The sequence below is a fragment of the Vanellus vanellus genome (genome assembly GCF_965231255.1).
Source record: "Vanellus vanellus genome assembly, chromosome: 1".
NCBI classification, from domain to species: Eukaryota; Metazoa; Chordata; class Aves; order Charadriiformes; family Charadriidae; genus Vanellus; species Vanellus vanellus.
The window spans coordinates 206,874,205-206,901,843 of NC_138905.1; the positions used below are offsets into that span (position 1 = coordinate 206,874,205).

At 39.9% G+C, this 27,639-nt stretch overlaps 2 protein-coding genes across 3 annotated transcripts in view; one reads left to right on the forward strand and one right to left on the reverse strand.

Moving 5' to 3' along the window:
* The window catches only part of DYNC2H1 (dynein cytoplasmic 2 heavy chain 1), a gene marked incomplete at its 5' end in the record, with an annotated part of 191,497 nt that extends 180,027 nt beyond the window's left edge, over positions 1 to 11,470 (reverse strand). The window contains 11 exons of the mRNA XM_082483473.1: positions 1,072 to 1,247; positions 2,543 to 2,667; positions 2,843 to 2,954; positions 3,133 to 3,246; positions 3,344 to 3,478; positions 3,734 to 3,966; positions 4,714 to 4,858; positions 5,421 to 5,539; positions 5,847 to 5,982; positions 8,805 to 8,975; positions 11,270 to 11,470. Of these exons, the coding sequence (XP_082339599.1) occupies positions 1,072 to 1,247; positions 2,543 to 2,667; positions 2,843 to 2,954; positions 3,133 to 3,246; positions 3,344 to 3,478; positions 3,734 to 3,966; positions 4,714 to 4,858; positions 5,421 to 5,539; positions 5,847 to 5,982; positions 8,805 to 8,975; positions 11,270 to 11,470 (1,667 nt within the window). The remainder of the gene's footprint in view (positions 1 to 1,071; positions 1,248 to 2,542; positions 2,668 to 2,842; positions 2,955 to 3,132; positions 3,247 to 3,343; positions 3,479 to 3,733; positions 3,967 to 4,713; positions 4,859 to 5,420; positions 5,540 to 5,846; positions 5,983 to 8,804; positions 8,976 to 11,269) is intronic.
* Positions 11,471 to 12,773: 1,303 nt separating this feature from the next.
* Positions 12,774 to 27,153, forward strand: DCUN1D5 (defective in cullin neddylation 1 domain containing 5). Of its 2 annotated transcripts, XM_082490338.1 has the most exons (9): positions 13,509 to 13,536; positions 15,165 to 15,248; positions 15,617 to 15,708; positions 18,374 to 18,444; positions 18,828 to 18,919; positions 24,790 to 24,898; positions 24,992 to 25,096; positions 25,940 to 26,042; positions 26,812 to 27,153. In XM_082490338.1, the coding sequence occupies exons 4-9, from the start codon at positions 18,403 to 18,405 to the stop codon at positions 26,865 to 26,867; spliced, it is 507 nt and encodes a 168-aa protein (XP_082346464.1). In that variant the 5' UTR covers positions 13,509 to 13,536; positions 15,165 to 15,248; positions 15,617 to 15,708; positions 18,374 to 18,402; the 3' UTR covers positions 26,868 to 27,153. The 2 variants fall into 2 exon arrangements, with proteins under 2 accessions (XP_082346463.1, XP_082346464.1); XM_082490337.1 differs by lacking the exons at positions 13,509 to 13,536; positions 15,165 to 15,248 and adding an exon at positions 12,774 to 12,973.
* Positions 27,154 to 27,639: the final 486 nt, after the last annotated feature.

Genomic DNA, 27,639 nt, shown 5'->3' on the forward strand with positions numbered 1-27,639 from the left:
TATACACTGGATCCATCCTACTGTCTCAAGCAGGCACTTTACAGACCACAGCCTGCAGCACTGCAAAGGGAAAGAAATTCTCTGAGGGAACCAATCCAAGAACCAGGACTTAGATCTGTGGAACGTTTTGGTACACACAATCAGATGCTAATAAGAATATCAGCCTATCTTTAGATTTTACTCTTTTTTTTTTCCGTATTGTTGTAATGCTTCTACCACCATCCTCCTAGGCTTCTTTCATAAAAACTTCAGCTTTACCCATTTTTTTACTTCTTTCCTCATCTTTTATCCATCGCATTCCCCTTTGCGGTGAGCTACATCTTTTCTTTTCCTTTTAATTAATCTCTTTACATCTTTTAAAATCTCACAACAACAAAATTTTATGGTCCCAATAGATTAGATAGCTGTTATGTATTGGAGTGCTGAATCTGCTTATTTGTCATATTTGAGTGTTTTTCATAAAATAGAAGTCTACACATAAGTATCCTGTATCCTCTAAAACTGTGGACAAACTCTTTTTTTCAAAGACAGTTTGCAACAGAGATGCAGAAATAAACTACGCAGCCAATCAATTAAAAAAATCTTAAAATATATTTTAATATCCAATAAAGTAATTTCATTATTTTGGGAAACACAATTCATGAGGTTTAAATTGATTTTCTCACCCTTCTTCCATCTGATCTATTTAGACTGCAGAATTTCTTACGAATAGCAATTCGTTACTCTACATGTCATCTGTACATCACAGCTATACTCTAATCTCATCTGGTTTCTAGACACTATCACTGAATGGATTACAATGGACAACAAGTAGTAACAACAAGCAAACCAAACGTGTCTTTCATTCCAGCTGTTATTAGAAACTGCAAGATTAGTTATTAACATTGTCCTGTATACTTCACCTTACCAACCAAGCCTGCCAGGATGATGAAGCGATAATAAACTCTTCCATTTTGTTTCTCCACACATTCTTAATTCTGTAATTTTTTTTATTTCATTCACCAAGTTCTATTGAATTTCATCACACTACAGATTTCAGTATAAACATTATTTAAACAAGAATGTATTTACCAAAGTCCTGACTTGGGATTTGATAATTCTGACTGGATATTCCTAGACCAATCATCAAATTGTTCTTGTTCATAAATTTTTAACTGTTCCAGAAAAGAATCTGCACGTTGATGAAAAGTATGAAATCCAGATAAGTCAGACAGAAGAGCTTCTGCCAGCTTGATAGCATCATCCACCTTAAACACAATCACAAAGAAAGGAAGCTTAACTTCCCAGTATCCAATTAGAAAAGTAAATTCACCAAAACAAAAATCAGTATTACAAAGCATCCAAGTGGGATTCAAAAACCAATTAGAAAAAAAAAAAAAAAAGTGAATCCTGAGCTGTGTCACAGATGTTCAAACTCCCACTATGGTAAATCAGGTCTGAATAAGTTTCCACCACAGGTGTCTACCACTACTAAGATACCGCAGAGTACCCCACCTGGTCTTTAGTTAATGCTCCATAAAGGTACACATCTCCCATATGTACTTTGTTGTATCTATAAGGTCCATGCCAATACTCAAAGGTATTTCAAATGGGATTTCACATCTACACGTGGATAAATTAATCAAAACCCTAGGCAATGCAATAACTGACACACATCAGCTGAACTGCTCTCTACATCTTTAGCAGACCAAGCAGAAGAAATAATTGTGAAACCTGAGGTGCTGCTGTAGGACATATAACAAAGTAACACCTTTAAGACCTCCACCCTGTGTGACATCCAGCTGAAATGGACCCTTGAGATTTCTGCAAATCACAGGTGATTGCTAAAAAACTGGGCTAACAGTTATTCTGGGATAAGTAACTTCTATTCTCATTCAAATCTATAGTTATTGTAAATAGCACTTATGTTTACAGAAAACATTTTCCTTTTAGCCAGTCAATACTTTTCAAAAAAAGTTCCAGGTTTTCTAACTAAAGGGTAAATACAAACTAACAAAAATAACATAAGTTAAAATAGAGCCAAATATGTTTTAAACTCATTCTGTTGTAAGAGAACACACAGAATTGTTTGTAGTGTACTTTTACTACAGTGTCTATAGTAAATTCCCTGGTAGGCACTGACTCAAAAAGCTACTAACAAGAAATCCCTTTGATTTCAAGGGGACACTACACAGGTTAATAACAAGTGAGAATTAGGATGTCAGACTCTGGCTATCGGTAAATCTTAAAAACAATTTTAAAAAGCAAACCGAAGAGTAAAAATTAACAAAATACCTCCTCTCAGAATTTTGGTCTTTTTTTTTTTTTTTTCAAACTAAAACATTAAGTCATAAAAGCAGGCAGCTCAGTATATTACGAAAAGACTGTCTTCTGGGTCAGTTAATAAAATTTAACTTAGTAAGCACCACTGATAAGGAATCCTGATGATATAACTCTTGGGAAGTTCACAATTTTTATGTGGGGAGTTCCCCACAGAAATCTCAAATACCGTGTTTTATGTTCTATGACAATGTTGTGTTGAAACAGTAATGGAATCTGTTACCTTCAGCTCCAGTTGCCGTACCCATACAACATTATTGACAACTTCAGAAAGGTTTTTGCCTGACAGTGGTCCAGAAACATCACCAGGAGCACCATGGCATCGAGTTTCAAAGTCTGTCTGGTAGTCTAACACAAGCAAAAGATTCATGTTAGGCCAGAAACCTAATAGAACAAGCTTAAAATTATTAAAGTAATTATAAAAACATATTAGGGATACTGATAAAATTTTAAAAGTAAATAAAGAATTCTAGTATTTGCCAAACAAACTAATGCAATTAAATACTTATAAATACATTTTTACCTTTGACGTAATCTTGAAGTCTTGCTAGTAATGTTTCCCTTTCAAAAAGCAATTCTTTGCTTATATTTGGATGCTTTATCAGTTCCTTATATTTCTGAAATGTTTGAAGAAGCTGGAATATGAAGTTAAAAAGTTATCTCTTTCTCCTGAAAAAAAATTAAACATATTCTGACACTACTCATTAGTGCTGTCTTTGGCTCTAAGTAATTACTCCTTTGCTCTAAACTGACTACTTAATAATTCAATAATTTTATCTTTAGGGAAGTTTTCAGACTACAGAAATACCATACCTGCTGAGGGCTGTCCTGAATTTCTGAAATAAATTTCTTCAATTTGCTTGCTATTTTTTGTTCGGCTGGTGCAATAATTCTTTCATACTGACAGACTGCTGCTTTCCATAATGGCTAGAGATAACGAGTTCATATGTTAGTTTAGGACTATTTGTATACATCATAAGACCTCACAGAAAGAATGTGAATAAATTAAAAGTAAATATTATACCTCTGTGTAAGGATTATAGTGTACAGGATTCAGACCAGCAAAGGGTTCGAACACCTGGGCAAGATGTAAAGCATTTTGTTCTCCAGCTGGCAAAAACAATGTAAGTTTTTCATGCAGCGTTCTAACAGTTAGCACCTATAACAGAAAAAGATATCTGATATAACCATCATATTTTTACATGAAACTTACATTTAGAAGCAAAAAGCACAAGCAGCACATCCCATCCCTCCCTTTTTACAAGAATCTTTTGAAAGGCTTAGGCAAATGTGGATTATGGAACGCTATCTGACTCTGAAAAGGCTATATAAGTGTTTTAATTCCTTTTTTTTAACTTAAAACAATGTTAATTCCGTATCTAATGAAATAAATGTGTATAATTTAAATCTCTACCTCATCAAGACGTTTGCCGAGTTTGGCTAACAATTCAGGGAAATATTTCTCATCTTTCCATGGGTGGAGGGTATAACGTTGCCACAGTTGTCCAGTTAGGTACTCACAAGCTGACACCCACTGCTCACAAATCAAGATGCCAGCCTTGAGATTTTCTTTAACACTGTGAAAAGCATCCTCCCACAGATTCAAAGCTGCTAATTTTCTTTGAACATATCTACCTAGTGAGCCACCTAGAACACAAAAGAAGTATACAAAACCAGTATGTTAAGTTGGTTCAAAATAATTCCTTTAAACACTAAATCAAGTTCCAAATGCATTTTAAAATAGCATAATGCCTTAATTTCAAACCACACAAATGTATCAATAACTGATCATTTTGTTTCAGATTTAATAAATTTCTTAAACATTTCCAAGTTAAAAGGAGATTGATCATTCTGGATTTATCTTTCTCTTTATCAGCAGTAATGGCAGTAGCTGGCTGCCCCCAGCCTTCCCTCCATGCACATACACATCTGGCTGCAGCAAACTCACTGTCTTATCCCTGTCTCAGAACATGGGACTGCTGTTGTTCAAGTGAGAGAAGTAACCTCTCTGCATGTCCTGCTCTCACCTCCACACAGATGGAATCAACTTTCAAATTAGGTTTTTTATGTAAATAAATTTCCTCCTCTAGGAAAAAGACAAGGAGTCAAACAGAAACAAGACAAATCCAATCCACTGGCTGAAAGGTATCCAGTTCCATCTTGTTATTATCTATCATCTCCCCAAGCATGTGTGAAGGCATCTTCCAGAACTGGATGAATTATTGGATACTATAAAGCAAACAGTATTCACGGATCATAATTACAACAAAAAAGCACCTTAATGCTGTAGGCTATCACTGGTGCCTTTAGTAAGAAGGTGGCCCCTGCTCAAGCATTCGTTTTACTTCTTCTCAAGTTTACTGTTCATTTAATAAAGACTGCATAAAAGTTTACCTATTACATCCAAGAGATTGTGCATGCGTGGCTGTGGATAAGGATCATGTTCTGTTTGTCTCCACACACCATCAACAGTATCCCTGGTAGTCTCCACCAAATCCACAACTTCAAATAATGAGAGACTATCCAAGTTGTAATAATCCTAGGAAAAAATATCCTTAATACAAGTACTTTGCAACTAGTATTGTAAAAAATTCCACACTTTTCTGAAGCTGGCAATTACTATAGTTTCCTGGGATTTATTGCTTAACAGAATATGTCATTATCCTATCAAAAAACATCCAAATTTATTCATGAGAAGATTGTATTAGTACCTGAAGTGCTGTTTGAGCAAGTGCTTTACAGGTGCCCAAAATTTTGCATGATAAAGTTAAATATTATCCTCTACATTTTCACTTTTTTGTTTTATAATTTCATTAGTCAACTTCTAGTTCACAAACTGTAGCACACTGTTGTATTTATACAGCAGCACTTAGGATTCAATGCTCAACTCTGCTCCCAATTAAATGTTGGTGTTGCCCTGCACCACTGTCACTAGAAACTACATAAACATCATTTAAAGTCAAATTTTGCCTAAGAAAAAGATATCTAAATAGTTATATATTCATATATTTGAAAAAGTGTACATATACTGACATATATTTCACAAGAAGAATGTTTTTACTAAGTCTACAAATATATCACTGATCACACAAAAAACATACTTTTGCAATGTCCTGAAATATGTCTTTAAAATGAGAAGCTCTCTCTTTACTACACCATTTACTTCCATGATGAGCACATTCTGTCCAGAACTGAAATTCATCTGTTGGTGTAAGTATAGCTGCAAATAAGAATGGAAAATGTTTATATATGAAATATATGAACTATCACAATATATTTTCAGTCAGAACGTACTTTCTATACGATGATGTAATTACCCTTCAACTTCTGACTCTGACTAGATGTACTATCAAGTTCATACCACGAGACCAGAGTTGATCGTCACTAATTCCAATCTACTCACCATGACCTGTCATATTTCACACTCTGAGGTCACTGGGATAATGAAGACTGAATACTCAACCTATAAACCAATGATTTACTCCTAATTTAAAACTGATTATGAAAGATATAACCGCAAAGCAAACCTCGCACATCATCTTCACTGAATTTTGTTCCTGTGTAATTAGGATCTGATCTTCTGAGAACAGTACTCAAGCCTGCTTCAAGCTCACTTAAAAGTTTCTGGAGTTTGGGATCAAATGTTTTACTCCATCTCTCATCCTGCAATGAAAATTATAAAAATGTGACTCACATTATAGAACAACTACTATTTTCCTCCCTTTAATCTTAAGCTATTAATAATGTTAAGCCACCACATGGTGGGACAATGTAATCATTTATTTTTCTTAAAGTCAAGGAAAAGCATCTTATTCTTTTCACTGATCAAATCATAATAATACTGTGCAATTATTTTAATCAAAAATTCAAAAGTTTGCTGGATTATTAAAAGCACTCTGAAAATGTGTTTAGAAGTCTGTTAATTCTTTTAAGTTAAATTTGGAATCTACTTCTATAGTAGAATCTGGAAATTGCTAGAATCAAATATTAAAAGTTACTGTTTTTCTAAAATTATTTTCTTAATGTGGTGACATAAGAAATTAAAAATACTTAAATGCTGAAATTCTACTTGCTCAGCATATGAAATACAGCCATTGATATTGTTTTTGACAAAAAATCTACAAAGGAAATACATTCTTTACTGGAACAGAAGGAAAAGCCTAAGAACATTAAAAAAAAAAAAAAGCAAAACTGTGAAAAACATAAGAATATCTAAAACAGGAAAAGTATACAAGACTGGAATTATTGGTGGCAAGGAGGTAAGGAGTTGTTGTGTCCATTAACCACCAATCAGTGTATTCCACATTTCTAGTCAGAAATCCTCCTCTCATCCTTACTGATATGAGGACAAGTACTTTCTTTAACTCACAAAGTAAAACTATCATTCATTATTTAAGTTCTTAAAATATTTTACTTTTAAAACATAAAATACTTATCTCAGAATAGTTAACATGCTATGGAATTTCAATGTTTCAGCATAAATGGACATGACCAAAAGGAAAAAGGAGGTCTATAAGGAGTGGAAACAGGGGCAGCCTGGGAGGTATACAGAGGAATCGTTGGAGCAGCCAGGGATTGGGTTAGACAAGCTAAAGCCCAGAGAGAACTAAATCTGGCCAGGGACATTAAGACAAACAAAAAATCCTTCTTCAAGCATGTCAGCAAGAAAAGAAAGACTAGGGAAAATGTAGGCCCTCTCCAGAAGGAAACGCAAGAACTGGTTACCCAGGACAGTGACAGAGCTGAGGTACTCATTGACTTTTTTGCCTCAGTTTTCACTGGCAAGGACGGCAGCCGCACTGCCCATCACGCAGAATGAAAAGGCGAGGATTGGGAAAATGGAGAACTGCCCACTGCAGGTGAAGATCAAGTACGAGACCACCTGAGGAACCTGAAGGTGCACAAGACCATGGGACCTGATGAGATACATTCGCGGGTCCTAAGGGAACTGGCAGATGAAGTCGCTAAGCCACCAGCCATCATATTTGAGAAGTCGTGGAGATCTGGCGAGATTCCTGCCAACTGGAAAAGGGGAAACATAACCCCTATTTTCAAAAAGGGAACCAAGGAAGACCCAGGGAACTACAGGACAGTCACTCTCACCTCTGTGCCTGGCAAGATCATGGAGCAGATCCTCCTGGAAACTCTGATGAGGCACGTAGAAAACAGGAGGTGATTTGTGACAGCCAGCATGGCTTCACCAAGGGCAAGTCATGCCTGACAAATTTGGTGGCCTTCTACGAAGGGGTTACAGCGGCAGTGGACAAGGGAAGATCAACTGATGTCATCTACCTGGACTTGAGCAAAGCGTTTGACACTGTCCCACATGATATCCTGGTCTCCAAACTGAAGAGACATGGATTCGACAAATGGACCACTCGGTGGATAAAGAACTGGCTGGACGGTCACACTCAAAGACTTGCAGTCAATGGCTCAATGTCCAAGTGGAGAGCAGTGACGAGTGGCGTTCCTCAGGGGTCGGTACTGGGACCTGTACTGTTCAACATCTTTGTTGGTGACATGGACAGTGGGGTCGAGTGCACCCTCAGCAAGTTTGACGATGATACCAAGCTCTTTGGTGAGGCAGACAAGCTGGAGGGGAGGGATACCATCCAGAGGGACCTGGACAGGCTGCAGAGGTGGGCCCAAGACAACCTCATGCAGTTCAACAAGGCAAAGTGCAAGGTCTTACATCTGGGTCGGGGCAATCCCAAGCACAAATACAGGCTCAGCGGGGAATGGCTGGAGAGCAGCCCTGAGGAGAAGGACGTGGGGGTGCTGATTGATGAGAAGCTCAACATGAGCCAGCAATGTGCGATCGCAGCCCAGAAGGCCAACTGTATCCTGGGCTGCATCAGAAGAAGTGCGGCCAGCAGGTCAAAGGAGGTGATTCTGCCCCTCTACTCCACTCTCGTGAGACCCCACCTGGAGTAGTGCATCCAGCTCTGGAGTCCCCAACATAAGAAGGACATAGACCTATTGAAGTGGGTCCAGGGGAGGGCCACGAGGATGATCCGAGGGCTGGAGCACCTCTCCTATGAGGAGAGGCTGAGCGAGTTGGGGCTGTTCAGCCTGGAGAAGAGAAGGCTCCGGGAAGATCTTATTGTGGCCTTCCGGTACCTAAAGGGGGCCTACAGGAGAGCTGGGGAAGGACTTTTTACTAGGGCATGTAGCGATAGGATGAGGGGGAATGGCTTTAAAGTAGAAGAGGGCAGGTTCAGATTGAACATTAGGAAGTTTTTCACTTTGAGGGTGGTAAGGCACTGGAACAGGTTGCCCAGAGAGGTTGTTGAGGCCCAATCCCTGGAGGTGTTCAAGGCCAGGCTGAACATGGACTTGGGAAACCTCGTCTAGAGGGAGGTGGCCCTGCCTATGGCAGGGGGGTTGGAACTCAATGATCTTCAAGGTCCTTTCCAACCTAAACCATTCTATGATTGTATGATTCTATGAATTCTACAGAACATTTAAATCAGTATATTGCTCACCTTCAGTAATACTGGTGCAAAAACTTGTCGAAGAGCTTGATAAAGGGTGTTTATTGGTGAATCTAGCATTGATGACACAAGAATATTACTGTGAAGATTATCTTCTGTAATTACATCAGGGCGCAGCTTAAAGAACACCAACACATTATTCTTTGAATCAGTAGCTTCAATCTGTAAAAACCAAGGAGACAGGATGTCTTTAGAAAACTGTTATTGACTGCATATTATACTAAATTATGTACACCATTTACACAAATTATTTGCATCACAAAAAAAAAATATAAAATACCTATTACTCCCTGTGGGCTCTGATAACATTCTGGTAGTGTCTGATTTGATCAGAAAATCAAAACCTGTATTATACTCATTCCTGTGTTGAGAGGAACCTGAAATACAAATTCCAACATCAAATACCTAATGCCTTTTTTATTATAAAATATCTGTAAATACTGTAATTATTTATGCTATTTTGATTTTGAAAACTCCACTTAACACTTTCTGGGGGCAAACAAGAAACTCCACCTTGTGGCTAGAGAAGACTAAACATGAAGCTTTTTTTTTTTTGCATTTTTACGCTACATAACTGTGGGAATACTTTTCTAAATATTCAATATTGCCCTCCTGAATCTGTAGATATATGACTCTACCGCAATTCATAGATTTCTCAAGGATGGAGAAAGATATGCTCCTTCATCAGTAAAATCTTCAAGTTATAACATGATTCTTGTTCCCTTCACAGTCCAACTTATGGGTAAAGTTCAAAAAGTTGCCATGACATCAATTATTGAAACTATTTGTGGCTGAGGAGAATTCATAAAACAGGAGAACATTATTAAACATTTGATGAAACAATAGCAAAAAGATACACTAGCTGAAATCCCAAATTCTGTGCAATTGAAAACATCTGTAAACTTTTTTCTGTTAAAAGAGGGCTAGTGAAAACAGCTTTCAGTTTTAATGGACAGTATCAATTTTACATTCTTGTCAGGCTCTTGTCTCAGTGAAACGATGTGTGTTGGGCTAACAGGTGTACGTTGTAGCCCCTATATGCATCTGATCTTTCACAGCTGCTGACTGTACCTTTGCAGCACACCCCAAAAACTGGTCCATGTAAATGTTCACTCTTGCATAAACATAGCATGCACTAGACTTCACAGACTACACAGACAATTACACCAGGAGGTATGTGAGTTACTGGTCTACACTGCAGTTCACATGTTAACGATCCATTACACTAGCCATCAGTGCACAGAAAACCCGTCACTGACATAACAGATACCACATCCCTGGTCTCACAGTAGAATGATGGGACACGTGTCAAGCCCCGGGCTTTGCCTATACACTCCATGTGGCAGGAACCACATGGTGTCCTGATCTTGTGGTGACATTCACTGAAAATCACACCCCACGGTATCACTCGGATAAGTCACTTGTTGAACATTAACACTCAGAGCAGGGCAATGAATATACAAATACAATGAACCTCAGATTTGCTCACAGCTGGATACATCAATCTGTAAAATGCATGATTTGGACAAACACCCACCTTGGGACTTGCCAAATATCAGCCAATGTGCCACATATTGGGCTACCTTTCCTGCATGGACATTGGCAAAGCAATCCTTCCAGTCACCTGCATGCACCCTTGTCCAGGAACAGCCCAGACACAAGAATCCACCTGGCATTTGCAGCAAGACAATCCATTTTCCAGGCTGCATTTCATTCATACCAGTGACAATATATGGCACACTAAAGCTACATATCAACATGGGCACAATCCACTAACAAATATATCCCTCGACTGACCATACAGTCTTCACAGACTGTACTGCATCCAGCTCGGGGGCCCCCAACATAAGAAGGACATAGATCTGTTGGAACAGATTCAGAGGAGGGCCACAAAAATGATCAGAGGGATGGGATGCCTGCCCTATGAGGAGAGGCTGAGATAGTTGGGATTGTTCAGCCTGGAGAAGAGAAGGCTCTGGGGAGACCTTATTGCGGCCTTCCAGTACCTAAAGGGGGCCTACAACAAAGATGGGAACAAACTTTTTAGCAGGGTCTGTTGTGACAGGACAAGGAGTAATGGCTTTAAATTAAAGGAGGGTAGATTTAGACTAGAAATACTGGTAGATGGGTTGATGCCCCATCCCTGGAAACGTTCAAGGTTGGGCTGGACGGGGCTCTGAGCAACCTGATCTAGTTGAAGGGGGGTTGGAGTAGATGGCCTTGACAGGTCCCTTCCAACCTAAACTGTTCTATGATTTTATGACTCTTGGGCCAGTAATTTATGCAGCAGATACTGAAACCAGCATAGACATTTGCAGTAGGACGATGTCTCCCAAATCTTATGACCGCTAACCCCGGGCCAGACCGCAGGCTCTGCACCCCCACTCGCACACTGGGCCGCGATGGACACGCTGGATCCACGGGTGCCTGTGCACCCTCCGCTGACACCCCCCTACCTTGTTGGACGCCGTGAGCTGTGTGCCCGAATGCTGCACAACGAGGAGGAACTCATTGCCGTCGTCGAGGAAGCTGGTGAGCTCCGGGCGGGCATGGAGCCCCGCGGCCAGGGCGGCGAGGCCCACAGCCGGGTCCACTCCGAAGTAGTTAGCAGCCGTGGCTGAGATAAAGCGCTTCCTCTTGTCTCCCTCCCCGGCCATGCCGGCAGGACGCAGCCCCGCCGGGCGGGATCAAGGCGTGGGTGGGCGCGGAACGCCACGGGAATACGTGGAGGGCTGACGAGAGCAGACCCAAAGGGCGGGCGGCGGGAAGGACGGCGCCTTACTGCGGGGCGCAGGGCGAGGCCCGAGGCCTCCCGGCGTCTCAGCGTTGCCAGGACCCGTCGCTATGGTGACTGAAAATGGCGGTGCCGGCGCGCTCGCGAGCTTGGTCCGGGTGGCGACTGGCGAGCGCCGCGCTGCGCCGCTGCGGCCGGCGGGCAGACGGGCGGCGATCGAGGCGCTCGGCAATCGGCAGGCGCGCCCAGGCCGAGCCAGTCGGGCGGCGCTCCGCCCCGCGGGGCGGTGCCCCGGCGGCGCGCGCCCCCTGCAGGCCGCGCGGGGCCACCTGAGGCGGGGTAGGCCCCGCAGCTCCCGGGGGCTCGGCCCTCCCATCCCCCGCCCCGTCCCGGCGGCGCACCGCGCTACTGCACGGCGTTCCTCTCTGAGTCATCCAAGCATCTGTCCTCCGTTATGGTGTCACCGACGCCGCGGTACTTGGGGTGCTTCTGTCTTCCCCTCACCCGCGCCGGTACCGGCCTGTTCCTGCTAACGAACCAGCGGTTCCCTTCAGTACCGCAAGGGGGGGAGGGGCGGTGGGGGAGCGCCAAGAGCTGCCAAACACCAGCCAGCAGCGGCAGGAGGAAGCTGGGGAGGAACATCATCCCCCCCCCCCAGCCCCACAGCGGGCTTCAGGGGCAGAGGCTGTCTGCGGGGGACAACTGCCGTGGGCGAGCAGCAGCGCTACCAACGGCTAATACCGTAGAATAAACCTGAATCGTGATAAATTGCCACCGCGTTCACACCTCGCGCCGGGAGCCCAGCGGCGGCGCCCCCGGTGGCGGCTCCCGCCCGAGCGCCTGGCGGGCGGTCAGGCCTCGCGGCCTTCTGCGGGCACCGCTCACGAAGGGTTCCCGCCTCCCCGTTTTATTTCACTCCGAACGCGCGCTGTAACGGGTACACAACCCCTGTGCCTCCCGCTCCCCCGGAGACACGGCCCCGCCTCCCACCGGCGGCACGGCACAGCCTGGCTCCGCCCGTGAGGAGGGAGGCGGGGCCCCGGCGGCGGGCCCGCCCCGGCGGCGCTGTCACTTCCTGCTCAGCGGTGTCTGTGTCCGGGTCGCTCGCCGTTCCCCAAGCAGTCGCTACCGCCCCGGTTCTCCGCTCCCGCTTCCCGGGCACGACACCCGCTTCTGGGACCGGGTGCGGCGGCGGGGCTCGGCGCGGGTGGGGAGGAGCAGGGCGGGACGGGGCTCCTCTCGTCTCCTCACCGCCGGTCTCGAGAGGCGGCGGCGGCCGGGGGGCGGTGAGGCCGGGGGGAGCCCCGGCAGCGGGGCGGCCCCCGCCCCGAGGCAGGACGATGCCGGTGAAGAAGAAGAGGAAGTCCTCGGGGCCGGCGGCTGCGGCGGCGGACGACACCGGCCTCAAGAAATGTAAACTCGGCAGGTACCGTCTGGCGGCGGGGCTGTGCGGGCCGGGCCGGGCCCGCGGCGGCTGCCGGCTGTATGTCCCGGGCGAGCGGCCGCGGGGGTGGCCCGTCGGCCCCGGCCCCGCTCCGCCCCGCACCGGCTGCCCCTGGGCTGCGGCATCCCTTTGTGCGGCGGCCGCGGGGCCCGGCGTGCCTGGGGTTTGCGGCGGTGAGCACGGTGTGGGGCCCGGCCGGCGCCGCGCCGCGCCTCGGTCGTGCCGGTGAGCCTGTGCTTGGGCACGTCCCGGGGCCGGAGCGGGGCCCTCGTCGTGCGGGTCGCAGCGTTGGGCTTGTTCGCGCTCCGGAGAGAAACGGTACGGAGTTGTTGCCGTCCCCGGCTGGTCTGGCCTTTCGCTCTACCGGCAGGGCCGCTTCCAGCGTTTGTCCCCACGTTCATTCTAACCTTTTGCCTGGGGTAGGCGGCTCTCCTCGTTTTAAGGTCACCAGTACTCGGAGTGTCTTCGTTAAACTGTCTCTGTTTGGTTTTTTGCAGTGAAGTGGAAGGAGAGGCCAGCACACTCCCATTCAAAATCAGGAAAGGGTTGTGTTTTGTTTTGTTTTTTTTTAATAAATACAGGAATCTGAGTGTCTTTTCGTTAACTACTATAAAAAGACCACTTATGTCGTGATACAGCAAAATTACTGTTAGAGTGATAAACCATTAGTATGGTGTAGCAGGAGCTTCCAGTGTGGCTTCCCTAAAGTAACTGTATGCCTTCTTCATCTATTAGAATTTTTTAAGTATGCCAGTAAACCGGTAGTTATGACAAACGTCCTGAGGACATAAGTCCTTTGTATTCTTAGGAAATCAACACTACAGGAATGGCTATTGCAAGAAACTGTGGCATATGGCCTTTCTCATAGGTTGACCAAGCCCGAGTTTAGAAGTACTCGGGCTTTTATTTTGCTATGACTGTTAATTTTGGATGACTGTTCCAGAGCTCACTTTCTGTCGTCGTTAGTGATCTTCTAGTTTCAGTCTAAATTTACTCATAGCCAGTTAGTAACTGTTCTTGTGCCTACGTTATCCTTTATGTAATGCTCCTCCCTCATGGTTCTACCTCATAATGTATTTGGAGTGAGCATTTGTGTTTTCTCATGCTTTGTTTTCTTAAATTAAGCTAGGTTCTTCTGGTTTGTAATACCGATTTTCGGTTTCCTTGCTCATCATAGCTCTTCTCTGCATCTGTTCCAGTTTCAGTTCATCTTTCTTGAACACTGCTGACCAAAATTTTATGATCTTAATTTCTTTTATTTAAAAAAAATCTTTTGAAAACTCTTAAAAAGAAAGAAAAAAAACGCCCACAAGACTCTACAGGAAGCTAGTAGTCATTGAGCAAAAACGATGATGTAAATTAGAGTTCATACTAGCTAGTCGCAAAATGTTAAATACAGAAGTGTTTTTGACATAGCATTCTTGTACAGCAATATATTGGTAAGACTCTTTAATAAAACCAGTGATTACAAATGGATATGTGTTAAACTGGGTAAAACCAGCAACCAATGGCATGCTGTATGGCTCTGTTTCTTTCTGGTGACCTGTGTTTTTAATGGCAGTTTAATGGCTGTTTGTCTGTAGTACCTCTTTAATTCTAGCTTTCAGCACATAAGGCTTCATCTTTCTTTTCTAGTGAAGCTTAAGGTGATACATGGGTGATAAAATTGTTCATCTCCTCTCAGAATTGAACTATTCTTTTCCTGCTTGATGTTTTCATTTTGAAATTGCAATGTAGGAGCTGCATAATTTTAAATCATCTCATACGAGAGACTTTCAACTTCAATTCTAAAGGAGCATGCCTTGGAAAGGTGCTGCAGCTCCTTCCTGGCTACAGATGTTTTCGTGTGGTCAATGTTTTTACTGGAAGAAATTAATTATTCTATGTATTCTTTTAAAGAATGATAAATTATGAAAATTTACTTCCTAAGCAAACTGGGTTGTGTGTCACATAATGAAGACAATGCTGGAGGGGGTGGGGGGTAGCTGTGTGTGCTGAGCAGTTCTAGTGTTACTAGAACAGTAATAGACAATCTATGGTACGCGTACCGAACATCTACAGAATTTACAGTTATCTAGTTCTATGTTGAACATAAGCAAATTGACCAAGTTTTCTTCCCAAATTTGGATGCTTAACTATAAATAGCCTGACTTAAATATGTCAAACACTGCAGCTCCTGTTGACCTAAATGGGATCTGTGCATATTCAGCACTCTTGAAGATCATGCTGCTTATTAGAGACCTAACTCTAAATGCCTGTATGTATAAATATAAGTAGATAATAAAGCATTTGAATTATTGACTAGTGATATATTGACTGTCTGTGTGTGGACTTTTTAGTTTAGTATCTCCCAGTTGACAGTACTTTTGCATTTCAGAAGAAGTAATAGTTGCAATAAATTGGGCTATAGGAGGGTTGTATTTCAAGGTAATTTTATGTTCCAACAAGTGTTGAAATAGGCTAACAGATAGTTGCCCTTTGATAAACTCAGCTTCATTGTTGATGTGTATTGACTTTGTGAAACAATTTAAATAGTTCGAACTAATAATAAACAATTTGGAATTTAATTTTAAATCATTTCCCATTTGTCATATTAAAATAACACCATCTTTGTGTTTCTATAAGCTATTGCAGATCACAAGCCTCTGGTAAAGTAATAAGCGGAGAGGAACATTTTTCAAGCAAAAAGTGCCTGGCTTGGTTTTATGAATATGCAGGTAATATGCAATGGATTCATATTTAAAACTATATGGTTTTGTTTAAAACAAATGAATACATCAAATAATATTTGCATTTTGGGTTTTTTTTATACTGATGTAGACATAAAAAATACATCCATATTCGCTTCCTTATAACATTCACTTGAGCTAGTATAGCTTTTTACTATCGCCTTTCCAGTATTTGTTCTTTTTTACTTCTCTTCTTTACTTTGTAACTTACCGTGGCGTTCTTTACAATGAAATCACTGATGTTGGACAGTACAGTGTTGAACCAGGACATACTGAATGATTCTGATTCTTTATTTGAAATGGACAAGTAGAGGTCAGGACATTGAGAGATAGTTTAGATAGAAGTTTACTTATCTAACTAGATCTTGTTTATAATCAAATTGGAAGGATAATTAAATAGTTCATGATTTAAGCTTCGTGGTTTTCTATTTTACAAAATAAAATTAATAGATGGTTTTACTATTTTTCCTACCTGAGACTGTCCTAACATTTTTGATATTCTAAATAACAAATGTTTCATTCAAAAGGGTTAGAAGTATCCTTTTTCAAATAAATCAGAATTGCTGTCCAAGTAGTAGTTGCTTTCAGTGAATATGCAGTGTATTTTTCAGAATTTATTAACTATTACTGCTATTTATTTACCAATTATGTGGTTAGAAATTCAGGATCTGTAAACTGTTATTAATTTCTTTACTTGTCTAGTTACTACTTCAAGTCCATCATAACTAAGTGTTGATTAAAAGTCACTAATGGCCAGTTCTCAGTATGAAATGAGCTGGTGATTTACCTGCCAGCAATTGGTTTGAGTATATTTATCAGAACTGATATTTTCCTTGAGGTCTTTCCACAGTTATGAACTGATCTTGATTCTAGTAATATGCTTTCGAATTTAGGTTTGTGGAATACTGTTTTGGAGTAAAGAGTCTTTTCTGCAGTAAATAAGATTTCTCTATTAATTTTCTTCTGATAAAAACACCTGCACATGCTTTTAACTTTAAGGCCTGTAAATTTTGGTTTTGTTGTTGGGTCAAGCACTGAGTGTAGAAGGTTATACTTTGTTAGTTAACCAGTAATCAAAATATGCCAAGTTTCTAGCATAAAATAGAATTCCAGTAAAATTATACACCCTAGGAGATTAAATGTTTCCATTAAAAGAGAAAATTATACACACGTACACACACACATATATATGAATTGCACATATGATTTCTGGGCCAAAAATACTGATTCAAGCTTATACCTGTCATTACCAGTATGCATTTCTTCATAATTTAAACTTGCATTTTTTTAACACATTCTCTGTAAGGGCTTCTCAAAACAAGATGGCAGTGTTTTGCCTTGCTTACCTAGGCAAAATGTTCCTTGCAACATTTTTCAAGAGGTAGGGGTTCATGATCTTAAATGCCAGTTGCATTTTATTTTCCTGTAAAAGTAGCCATTCTCAGTAGCTTTTATTGACTATGTTCTTATCTCACAGTGAGTAATTACTCAATACATTATCCAAACTCTTAAAAAGAGTTCTGCTTAAAATAACAGCAGCAGATACAGATGAAGTGGAGATGAGTATCATCAAGGGGGGGGGGGGGGGAAGAGGGGAGGGGGAGGGGAGGGAGACGTGGAAGGACTGTTCTGTCTATGTATAAATAGCAAAATTAAAAAAAAAAAAAAAAAAACCAATGTAAAATGGCATGTTGTTGTGGAAGACAAAGCCTTTACCTTTTACATGGGTTCATATTCACTAAAACGATGTTAACATAATGATCCAAGACACATCAAAATAGCATGTCAACAGGCCTTCTATTAATATTTGGTTGCCCAGTAGGAGTCATTTTTGGAACAGGTTTAGCGGAAATAACTAAAACCAGAGAGAGTTTCACAGAAGCAAAGCATTGTAGAGTGTTCTTTATGTGCTCTTTAAATACATGCTTTTTAGACACACTTTGTGTTAAAATGGAAAAATGACAGCATAACACTAACTGTTGTGGTCCTAATGAAGTTATTTTCATTGCAGTCATAAACCTTTTTCTGCTTTGTACATGCCTAACATGCTTAGCATTTTTCTGATTTGTTATCACTCTCCTCATTACTCAGCATCATAAAACTAACCTTACGATATTTGAAGATTCATCCTCTTCTGTGTTAGTGCAAACCCATAATGTTAATGCCATTGAAAGAGTAATATCTGTAATAGTAGCTCAGACAGATTTTTTTGTTGTTGTTGGTAAAATAACTCTTTGAAGAACATCATTTATAGAGTAACTTCAGCACAGAGTAGTGGTACCCAAGTCTTCTTAAAAACAATTGATCGCCACAATTATTGGAGTTGAGCTGTGTCAATGGGAAACTCAATGGAGTCTTTTGAAAACTCACATGCACAGACTAAATAGTTTGTCTGCTGTTGTGGGGAAGCAGTGCATAACATGAAAATTCTGGTTTAGTTTTGCTTTTAGTTCATAGTTGTTACTTCATATGTAATATATATAGATGTCTTCACATTGGAGTTGATAGAATGGTTCTAACATAAAAGCTACTTAATAGTAATTCAGTGATTTTAAAGATAGCTTGTATGCAGTATAGTCTAATTATTGTGTGTAACCCATGTGAGCAGCAAATGTTACTTAGATTTCAGTCTGTTTTCTTTTTTGTTTTGAAGGTCCAGATGAAGTTGTGGGACCTGAAGGAATGGAAAAGTTCTGTGAAGACATCGGTGTTGAGCCTGAAAATGTAGGTTTCTTACGTGATACTAATAACACTTTAAAAGGGGATATTGGATAAGATAAACAACTCACTGCTTACTGAGGTTAAGAGTTTTAATCTTCCTGCTTTTAGGAGCTGTTCTAAGGTATTTCAGCTGAATACATCAATTATGCGTGGCTGGTGTGTAAGGCTGTTTGTTTTGTTATAATATTACTTCATTTTCAGAAATTGAAATTAAGGGAAAGATTGTACATAGCTGAATTATTAAATGGTAACAGATATAAAGTGCAAGCACGTACAACAATTACTAGAATGTTTGAATGCTTCGAGTTTTCTTCTTGGACATCTAGAAATCAGCCTTTTCTTGCATACTGACTCCTCCTCCCCTTGTTTTTTTTCCCCCCCCTTAGATTATTATGTTAGTTTTAGCCTGGAAACTAGAGGCTGAAAGCATGGGATTCTTTACCAAGGAAGAATGGTTAAAAGGAATGACCTCATTACAGTAAGAGTGTTTTTACATATATAATAGTGTTCTAATTTTATGTTTGTACCAGTAGGTTAATTATTCTTGCCCTCAGCTTCTTGTTCATTGTTAATAAGACACAGAAACTCTTGCTATTAGGTCTGGTTTCGATCAATGACTGGAAGTAGCTATTGTTTATCCAGTTACCAATCTGATGAGTTCACTCAAATGATGGAAGTTTTGCCTAACCCTAATAAGTCAGGTTTCATTAGCTTCTTTTTTTTCTTACAAAAAATATATTAAAATATCATTCTAGTTAGCAGACACAAATGAGTAGGTCTGGAGATACGCATAAGCATATTGGTATTCTAGAAAGTTTTTACTGATTTCTAAGATTTATAGACGAGGAGTGCATTGATAATAATTTTGGTTATTAGATGCAGGTCAGAAGGCATACTTAATGCTTATGTTAAATAACACTTTTCCAATTTATAAATACATTTCCTCTGTAAGAATTTTTGGTGAGTTAACGCTCTGCCCAAAGAGGTGGTTTCTTTCATGAAACTAAACAGTTTTTTGTGAGGCTTAGTTCAGTTGTCACTTTTTGTTTGTTCTTCATGAAACTACTTACGTTACATTAATGTTTTAAGGGTGACTTGTTATGACACTTTATTCAATATTAAAAATATCAGGGAACTATCGTTGCATCTCCAGTACGGTGGGAAAGAGGGGCTCATTCAACCCCTGGAGTTGGCACAATTGCCCTATCAGTTGTGAATTGATTTGGGAATCTGTACTGGGCCGATATCCTCTAGTTATTTGAGACTATGGATTAAGTGACTCTGGCCTGATTCTTGCGCAAATCTTAATTATTTGGGATCAGGCTTCCGATAGGTGCCTTGATTTTGGGTTTTTTTTTTGTGTGACTATTGGAAGCTTTTAGATTTTTTAAAAGCTGGAATGATTAAACAGCCTGAAATTCAGGACAACAGATTAAATTCTGGGTGCATACATTTTCAGATGCAGTGAATGGGTATAATTTGGTCACTTCTCTGAAATACTTAATTTTTATGGCCAAATGGAAGCTCTCAAGAGTTAGCCAGTCTAGCAGAATGCAAGCACAAAGATGTATGAAATTGGGCACCTCTTCAGAGCCAATACTATAGACTTTGTTTCCAATAATCTGCTGTGATTAGGAATCTTCTGATACTTTTAAGGACAGAGCTGGTCATGCTGTAGGCTAAATGCGTTTAAGACAGCAAATATGGTACTGCTGTGCATTTTTATATGAACAGACTTGTGATCAAAGCACTTGCTTAAGCCTAAACCAGTTAACCTGTATGTTTTGCTTCCCCTGGGTGTGCTCTAGTAGCAGGCTGTAGACTAATCAGCTGGAGGAAGCAGTGACACTCACGTAAAGCAATTCAAGATTCGCTGGCTTAAAAAGAAAATATAAATCTGTGGACTTCTGCTGTTTGCGCTTTCTGGGAGGGGAGGATCATTTTATGGGATTCCATCGGTAATGGAGGAGTCTAGTTTCTCTTGAAAGGTTTGACAGGAGTTTTGAAGGAGAAGAATTTTACCCTCTTAAAGCAATGGGGTATTATTACATTCTTGCACAGCTTGTTTTTGTTTGTGTTTTTTAATTTTTGCACAAATAAACAACATTAAAATGCATTAAAAGCCCAGAGTGTATTCCAAGTCAGAGTTACATTACAGAATCCTTATTTCAGAGTATGTGAAATGTCACATAAGGTAATTGCATGAACAGGGTTGGGTGGAATTCAGCTCCATAGTAAGACACCTAAATGTGTGGTTTATATGCAAGAGCTGGATTTCTTAAACTCTGAATAGATCTCCAAAGATTGCAGTAAATGTAGTGCAGCCTGGGGAGGTATTCAGCTTGCCCTAAGACCTAGTGACTGGTTACCTGAATTGCTCTCACAGGTTGGTACCTCTACGAATGGCAACACCTAAAGCTTAGACACCTAAATCTAATCTACAGTTAGATGCCAACATTTGGGTGCCTGAATCTTGAAGTGCCATTCTTCTTGTGTGTGGTTTTGTGATATGCTGATGAAGTTTGTTCTCTAGAGAGGAGGAGAAAAATAAATATGTGATAAGGTATACACTGTCAAAATTAAGGTGGATCAAGGACTAAGTAGCAGCTTATGAGACTTAAACAACTTAAGCTGCAAAAGTGAGGTTTCTAGTCTATCATGTTGGTAGGGCAAATTCTGCCGTGTGTGTGTGTATATATATATAAAAGCTGTGTGCCTGAATCTAAATTAATCACCTGAAGTTCTTTTCATAGTCAGCAGGGAGAAACAAGTACCTCTGCTGGGGTGTTTCAGCTGTTTTAAATGCCTCCTTAGGACAAAATGAATAGCCCTCAGGAAATGACTGTTTATCTACATTTGTTCTAAAGCCATTGGAGGGTGAATAACTTAGAGTTGAGCATTTAAATTTATGTATCTGAGTTAAAGGAGATGCATACTCATGTATTTTTCAATTGTAGGTTTTACAGACCTACAAAGAAAAAAAATCTAGTTACAAAATGAAGATGAAGGAAAAAGGATTACAGTTCATGATTTTATTAAACTTCACAGAAGTTCTTGTTTGAACTAGGTAAATAAAAATAATTTTGTGCGTAAGGAAGTAAGGTGTAAGCAGCTGTATTGTCTGACAATTGCCCTCTGGCAAAAATTTTTTACCTTAGAATTTGAGCCAAATTTTACATTAAAGTTGAGCTCTTGAAAATGAGTGGCCAGGTAAAGGGGAGAGCGCCAAATGAGATTCCAGCTGAGGGAGAGATAAAGTCATGGTCTCACATTTTTAGGTACAAGAGAAACCACATGAGAGAGAGGCAGGAAAGTCAGGTTTGTAACTTCTTGCTCTTTACAGAATTATTAGTAAAACCAACTTATTTAGGACGGTTTTAATGATAGCCTAATATCAACTGCTTTTCCAGCAAGCTTTTTGCTTGTTATTGCTTTTCTGTTAATGTTTGTGAGGCTAACACAAAGCATAGTGTAAATATTATTTTTTTTTTGTGACAGTATATCATTTGGTCTATACTGGAATCTAAACAATTTCTGGTCTCCAGACCTGTAAATCAAATGACGTAGTGATAGCATTGTTAGGACATGGAAAAGATGTTCCTTTGCTCTCTTAAGCCATCACTTCCTTGGACCTCTGTATTTTCCAGTTAGAACATGGAACCTAAATTTCGGAAGATCCATTTCAATGCTTGAAGAGAGTGGATGGGCTAGAAGGATATTGTTTCCTTTTGTCCCTCTGGAGGGCTGGATGTTGGCAGGGGAACTCTTTTGTAGATTAAAAGACCTTCAAGCTACTTATATATTACAATTAAATGCTTTTGGTTTAATGTTTGTATACATCTTACTAATTTTTCTTTTTAGCAAAAGACAAGCATGTGTGAATAATTATGAAATATGAAACATTGGAATATCTGAGTAGGAGTTATTGAATCATCGCTCTGTCCATGTTAGCTATTCCTCAGATGAACCTCAATAGAAATCAAAATACGACTGGTTTGTGGTGCTAATTTAAGTTTTGTTATAAATAAGATGTAGGGATGTGAAGAGAATGTAGTAAGGTAATGTCTAGTTTTGTTTGTCTTGAGGTAACCTTATTTAATGCTGTCTTTCAGCAAAAGCAATTCTAGAAATCACATCTTTTTCTAGTCTCTGTCCAGGAGTTTGGTATTAATTCACTTGTGCTAATTAGAAGGTGTTTCTGACTGTTAAAAAAAAAAAAAATACTGCTAGGAAGGTTATTCTAGAGTATGGGTGACCTCAGTCATCTCGTTTATGGTACAGCCACACAAGGAGGCATATGTTTATAGAAGAGGAGTTTGACAGCTCTTTACCTCACTAGTGTGAAGAAATTCAGTGGCCAGGTGCAGAAATGCCTTAAATGGCTTTAACAGGGATATGTCCCTGCTTCAGGCTTCAGAGGGTGGTGACTGTCTGTTCGAGTGAGATCCGTTTGACTGGTTTTAAATAGTTTAGCAATAGCTCAGGAGTCTTGAGACCTAATAGTTGCACATTTTTAAACTAGTTTTTTTAAGATAATCACTTCTGCATTAAAATACATACAGCCAATAGTACAGTAAACAACAGAAGTTTTACTCGGTACTTAAATTTATGATTATTTGAAGAATTTTAACAAAATATTTTGTAAGAAATTTAAACATTCCGAAATTTGTGTTTATCCATGTTATGGTAAATAATCTCAATCAAATTATAATTGACAAAATGTGTGGTAAATCCATTTTAAGTAATTTATACATGTCATTAGTATGCTAACAACATGAGCATTTAGTTAGGTTTCAAATAGGTAGATTTGTCCTCAAATGTGGAGGGCAATACTATTGCAGTATGAATGCTTGAACATGGAAAGAAGAGATATGAATACAAAATGAGATGCCTTCGTAGCATAGCATAATACTGTTTTAAGGGCTAAATGATAGGATACATAGAACAATTAGATGGCTGAAGACATAAAAAGTAATTTTATTTTTAGTTACATTTACCAAACCTTTTTTAACAAGATTTCTTTTCAACTTAATGCATGGTTTATTGCAAAATATATTAGTTCCTGCCACTTGAATATGCAACGTAATTAGCTAATAGTTTTATTTATTTAGCACTGAACTTGGCTGGGACTCAGTGCTGCTTTAGGTAGAGGCTACTAGAGCAAGAAGTAACAAAAGGCTCCATCAGCTGGATCTGCCCGAGAGAGGCAGACAGACGGACGTGCACACACAGACGGGCAGACATGAGGAACAAGAAGTATCTATCGGCTGTGGGCACAGTACAGCATCAAAGTACAGCATCTCCGCAGCCTGCTGCGGTACTCCCCAGGGGCCCTTGCTGTGGGCTGCTGTGACAATACCTTAAGGATCTGTTAAAGATGCAAATACGTTCTCTGAGAGGCAGACTGCCAGGAAAGGGGCACGTTACCAAAAGAACTATTTATGTACATCTGCATTTCTGAAAGTATTGCTTCTCTTGTGCAGTATATGGGGCAAGGTGGACTTTTTTTTTTTAATCACGTCAGCTCTTATTTTATAAGAATAAAATGTGATACGATATAACAACTGTTCTTTTGAGTGAGTCTTTCCTGGAGGATTAACATGTATAAATTACATTATCCTTTGCCATTGTTAGTGAATCTAACCCATTTTCTATTTGGAAACAAAAGTCCTTGCTGAGTAAAATATGTGGAGATCTTCTTTTCTGCCAAAGGGTTATTTTTGCCAAAGGGTTATCCTGTCAACTAGCAGACCTGTACGTTCTCGTACAGCCTATGAGTTTTCAGTTGAATAGCTACTGACTAATCCAGGTGACAGGCTTATCACAGCTTGCATGTATCAGTCATAAAACATGAGCGGACTAGTATGTTTTGCTGAGTGTGTGCACTCAATCCTGCCACTCGTAAATATGTAGTCTTGAAGTGCATGATTAGGGTTTGCTTTTTTTCCAAAGAGATGTGGCATAAAGCCCTTGTTTACAACTGGATTTTACCACCTTAGTGTACACCACATACTGTTTTCTCCAAAATTTCATAGTGATTGAAAGATAAGATAGTGCTGGGTATGAATATAAATTTCAGAGTATGGCATAAAAATACTACTATTTGAGAAGTAAAACAGAGACTTTGTATTATGTTGCTAATATGTTTTAAACAAAACTTGCTTACAGAAGCCAGGCTTTCAATAAGCTGCAGATGTTGAGCATGTTCAGTATTCTTTAAGTCAATTTCATAGTATTGCTCCTGTACATCTGATGTTGGTGATTTTAATTTTGTATGTTTGCTGGCATTTTTTTTGTTGTCCAAATGTTTTGAACTTCTAACATCATTTGTTTTTCTTTAACTTTAAGGTGTGACTGTACAGAAAAATTACAGAGTAAATTTGACTTCTTGCGGTCACAATTGAATGACATTTCATCCTTTAAGAATATCTACAGATATGCCTTTGATTTTGCAAGGGTAAGACTACTGAAATGTTAGAGAAGTTCTTATTTTAATTATTCAACAAGCTTGTACTTGAGTGGGTTTTGTGCTTTCTTTATTCAACCTTAGGATAAAGACCAACGAAGTCTTGATATTGATACTGCAAAATCCATGTTAGCTCTTCTGCTTGGAAGAACTTGGCCACTGTTTTCAGTATTTTATCAATACCTGGAGGTACAAGTTTCCTTGACTTTCTGAATTATGGCGTAGTAGCTGGGCTGTTCTGTGAAAAGATTTCAGGGCTTGTGTTGTTTTGCTCAAGAATGTATCTATATTGCTCCTGTTCCCTTGCTTGATGTGCTTATGAAGCAGTCATGTTCTTGTATGCATCACAGATCCTTTTCTCCTTCCCTGTACCCCCCCATTCTCTAATCAAAGGCAACTAAAATTCCATCTTAGACTGTAAAGGTAAATTTATAATAATAGAGCCCCAGTAGCCTCTTCAGCTGCATCTGTGCTCAATCTCAAGGTTTTTTTGTGTAGATACAGTGTGTAGGTAGCTTGAACTCTGGCTGTTTCTGGAAGATTTTGGTTAGCTCAGATGCAAGTGACTTAGTAATGTGGACATGTGTAGGTTGTGGGGCATGCTAGGCTTGAGAGTATTCCTTGGCTTCAAATTAGTGCTAAAATTGCAAAGTAGATGTCCTTATGATCATACTGTATCGTACCCTGGAGAAAAGAAGATTTTAGTAATCATTCATTCTGGAAATATATCTGAACTAGGTATACCTCCCTTCAGGGCAAGACAGAAACCAGTTTTTGAAGCTTGAGTAGTGACTTCCTGATTCCCTGGTGTTTCAATTTTGCTCTGATCTTTCAAGAAACCATTTTATGTAGTTTCAGAACTATGAAATATGTCCTTGCTTAGTATTTTAAAAAATGGAAAACCAAGGCAATAGCCATTGTTACCCATTAAATTGTTTGTTAGGAACTGGTTGAAGATAAAATGAGAGAAATGAGATGCAGCATTACCAGATGTCACTTGACATTTTAATGTTCTGAAATTATTTTCCCTAGCAATCAAAGTACAGAGTTATGAACAAGGATCAGTGGTACAATGTGCTAGAGTTCAGCAGAACTGTCCATGCAGATCTTAGCAACTATGACGAAGATGGTGCTTGTAAGTATTCATAACACTTTGCTTATTTAACATTATTTCAGTATTTTCAATTTGCATTAAACAAACTTCTGTAACAGAAACAATACTGTAAGGTATAAAATATTTCTTCTCCAGCGATGCGTAGAAAAACTGTCCTGATTAACCATCCGTCTTCAAACTGCAGGCATTAATTGTAGTAGTATGTCAGGGGTACAATGGTGTACTTGAGCCAACTTATAATCACTTGTGAGTCTAGTTAAGCTGCTTGCTACATGAAGCTGTAGACTTGCAAATAGCATTATAAACAGCAAACTCTTGTTTTGTACTAATATATAATAAACTCTAGTTTATAGAACTGTATAACAACCTAGCTGCTGGTACTTGGGGCTGAACTCTACACCTGGCTGATAGTCAGTCATGCTATGATTGAATTGCATTAGGCATCCCATTTTGGTCTGTGTTCTAACTATGTGTGGTTTTGAAAGCCCTAGGAAGAAGGAATTAATTGTGCCAATTTACAATATAACCTTATGTTTATGCTTCCTATTCAGTTCAGTGCACCTGTCAGATGTCAGGAACGCTCTTTTCCCTAATTCTGTGTAGTGTTATTTGTCCACTTTCTGCCACCTTTGGATTGAAATAGTTGTATTCATCTTTGAGTCTTAATAAGTAGTTGACCATAGGATTGACATAGGTGTTACCTAGACCAATAGTTTTAACCTTCATACTATTAAGAGAAGATGTTTGAAAGACATTGGCAAATATAACTCCAAGTTTCATCCATTTGCAGGGCCTGTACTTCTGGATGAATTTGTTGAATGGCAAAAAGTTCGTCAAGCATCATAGCAAGAATTCAAAAGAAAATGCAAAAGTTTTTTTGGTGCCCGCTTGTACACAAACTAATGAGAAAAACAAAAGATTGCATTTTCATTCTTACGAAAGACTTTACAGTAATTTTTTTCCTTTTTTAAGGAAACTTTCTTGTTACACGTGATATGGGCATTGAACCACACCTCTTCTGAGACTGAAAGTTGGAGTTCTTGTTTTGAGTCTTATGTTTATAGCATTTCTTTCAGAACAATAAAGATTCAGATTTGTGACAAAGGCCTAAAAGTGAAGAATGTCCCTTGAATGTGAGTGTGGTGTCTATTTTTAAAACCAAATCTTTAAGATTATCTTTCTCAGAAGTGCCCTTTGCTATGAATTTTTGAAGACCTTAAAATGCTTAACTGGCACTGTTGCTTGTTGATGGTGTGATTGTCTTGTGTGACAAACATTAGAAAGAATGACTGATTATTTTGGAGCCCTGGGTGGGAGTGTGCTAACTTGCGTATTGACTATTGGTCATGGGTTGTGCCACAGTTTTCAGCTCCTTGTGGAGATAAAGGCCTTAAACTCTTATTTTCTTTCTTTTTTGTGCAGTACCCACCCAGTGGCATGGCATTTAATGGCAGGCCCTTTTAAAGCAGAAAGGTGTGGAGCATATGGCTCTATGTGCAGAATGGCTGAAAACTAGTTGCCTCTACTTCAGATGGTGAACGCAGATACTCTTTGGTACCGTAAGGCAGCTTGACATTTTTACTACATCTTAGACTTTGGATTGCTTTGTATGAAAAGT

Bases quoted from the DNA above. Each gene is read 5' to 3' on its own strand.
- DCUN1D5 (XM_082490337.1), top strand. From the start codon at position 12,888: ATGCCGGTGAAGAAGAAGAGGAAGTCCTCGGGGCCGGCGGCTGCGGCG. The intron at 18,445-18,827 runs GTAGGTTTCTTA...CCCCCCCCTTAG, and splicing joins TCGGTGTTGAGCCTGAAAAT to ATTATTATGTTAGTTTTAGC. The intron at 26,043-26,811 runs GTAAGTATTCAT...ATCCATTTGCAG, and splicing joins CTATGACGAAGATGGTGCTT to GGCCTGTACTTCTGGATGAA.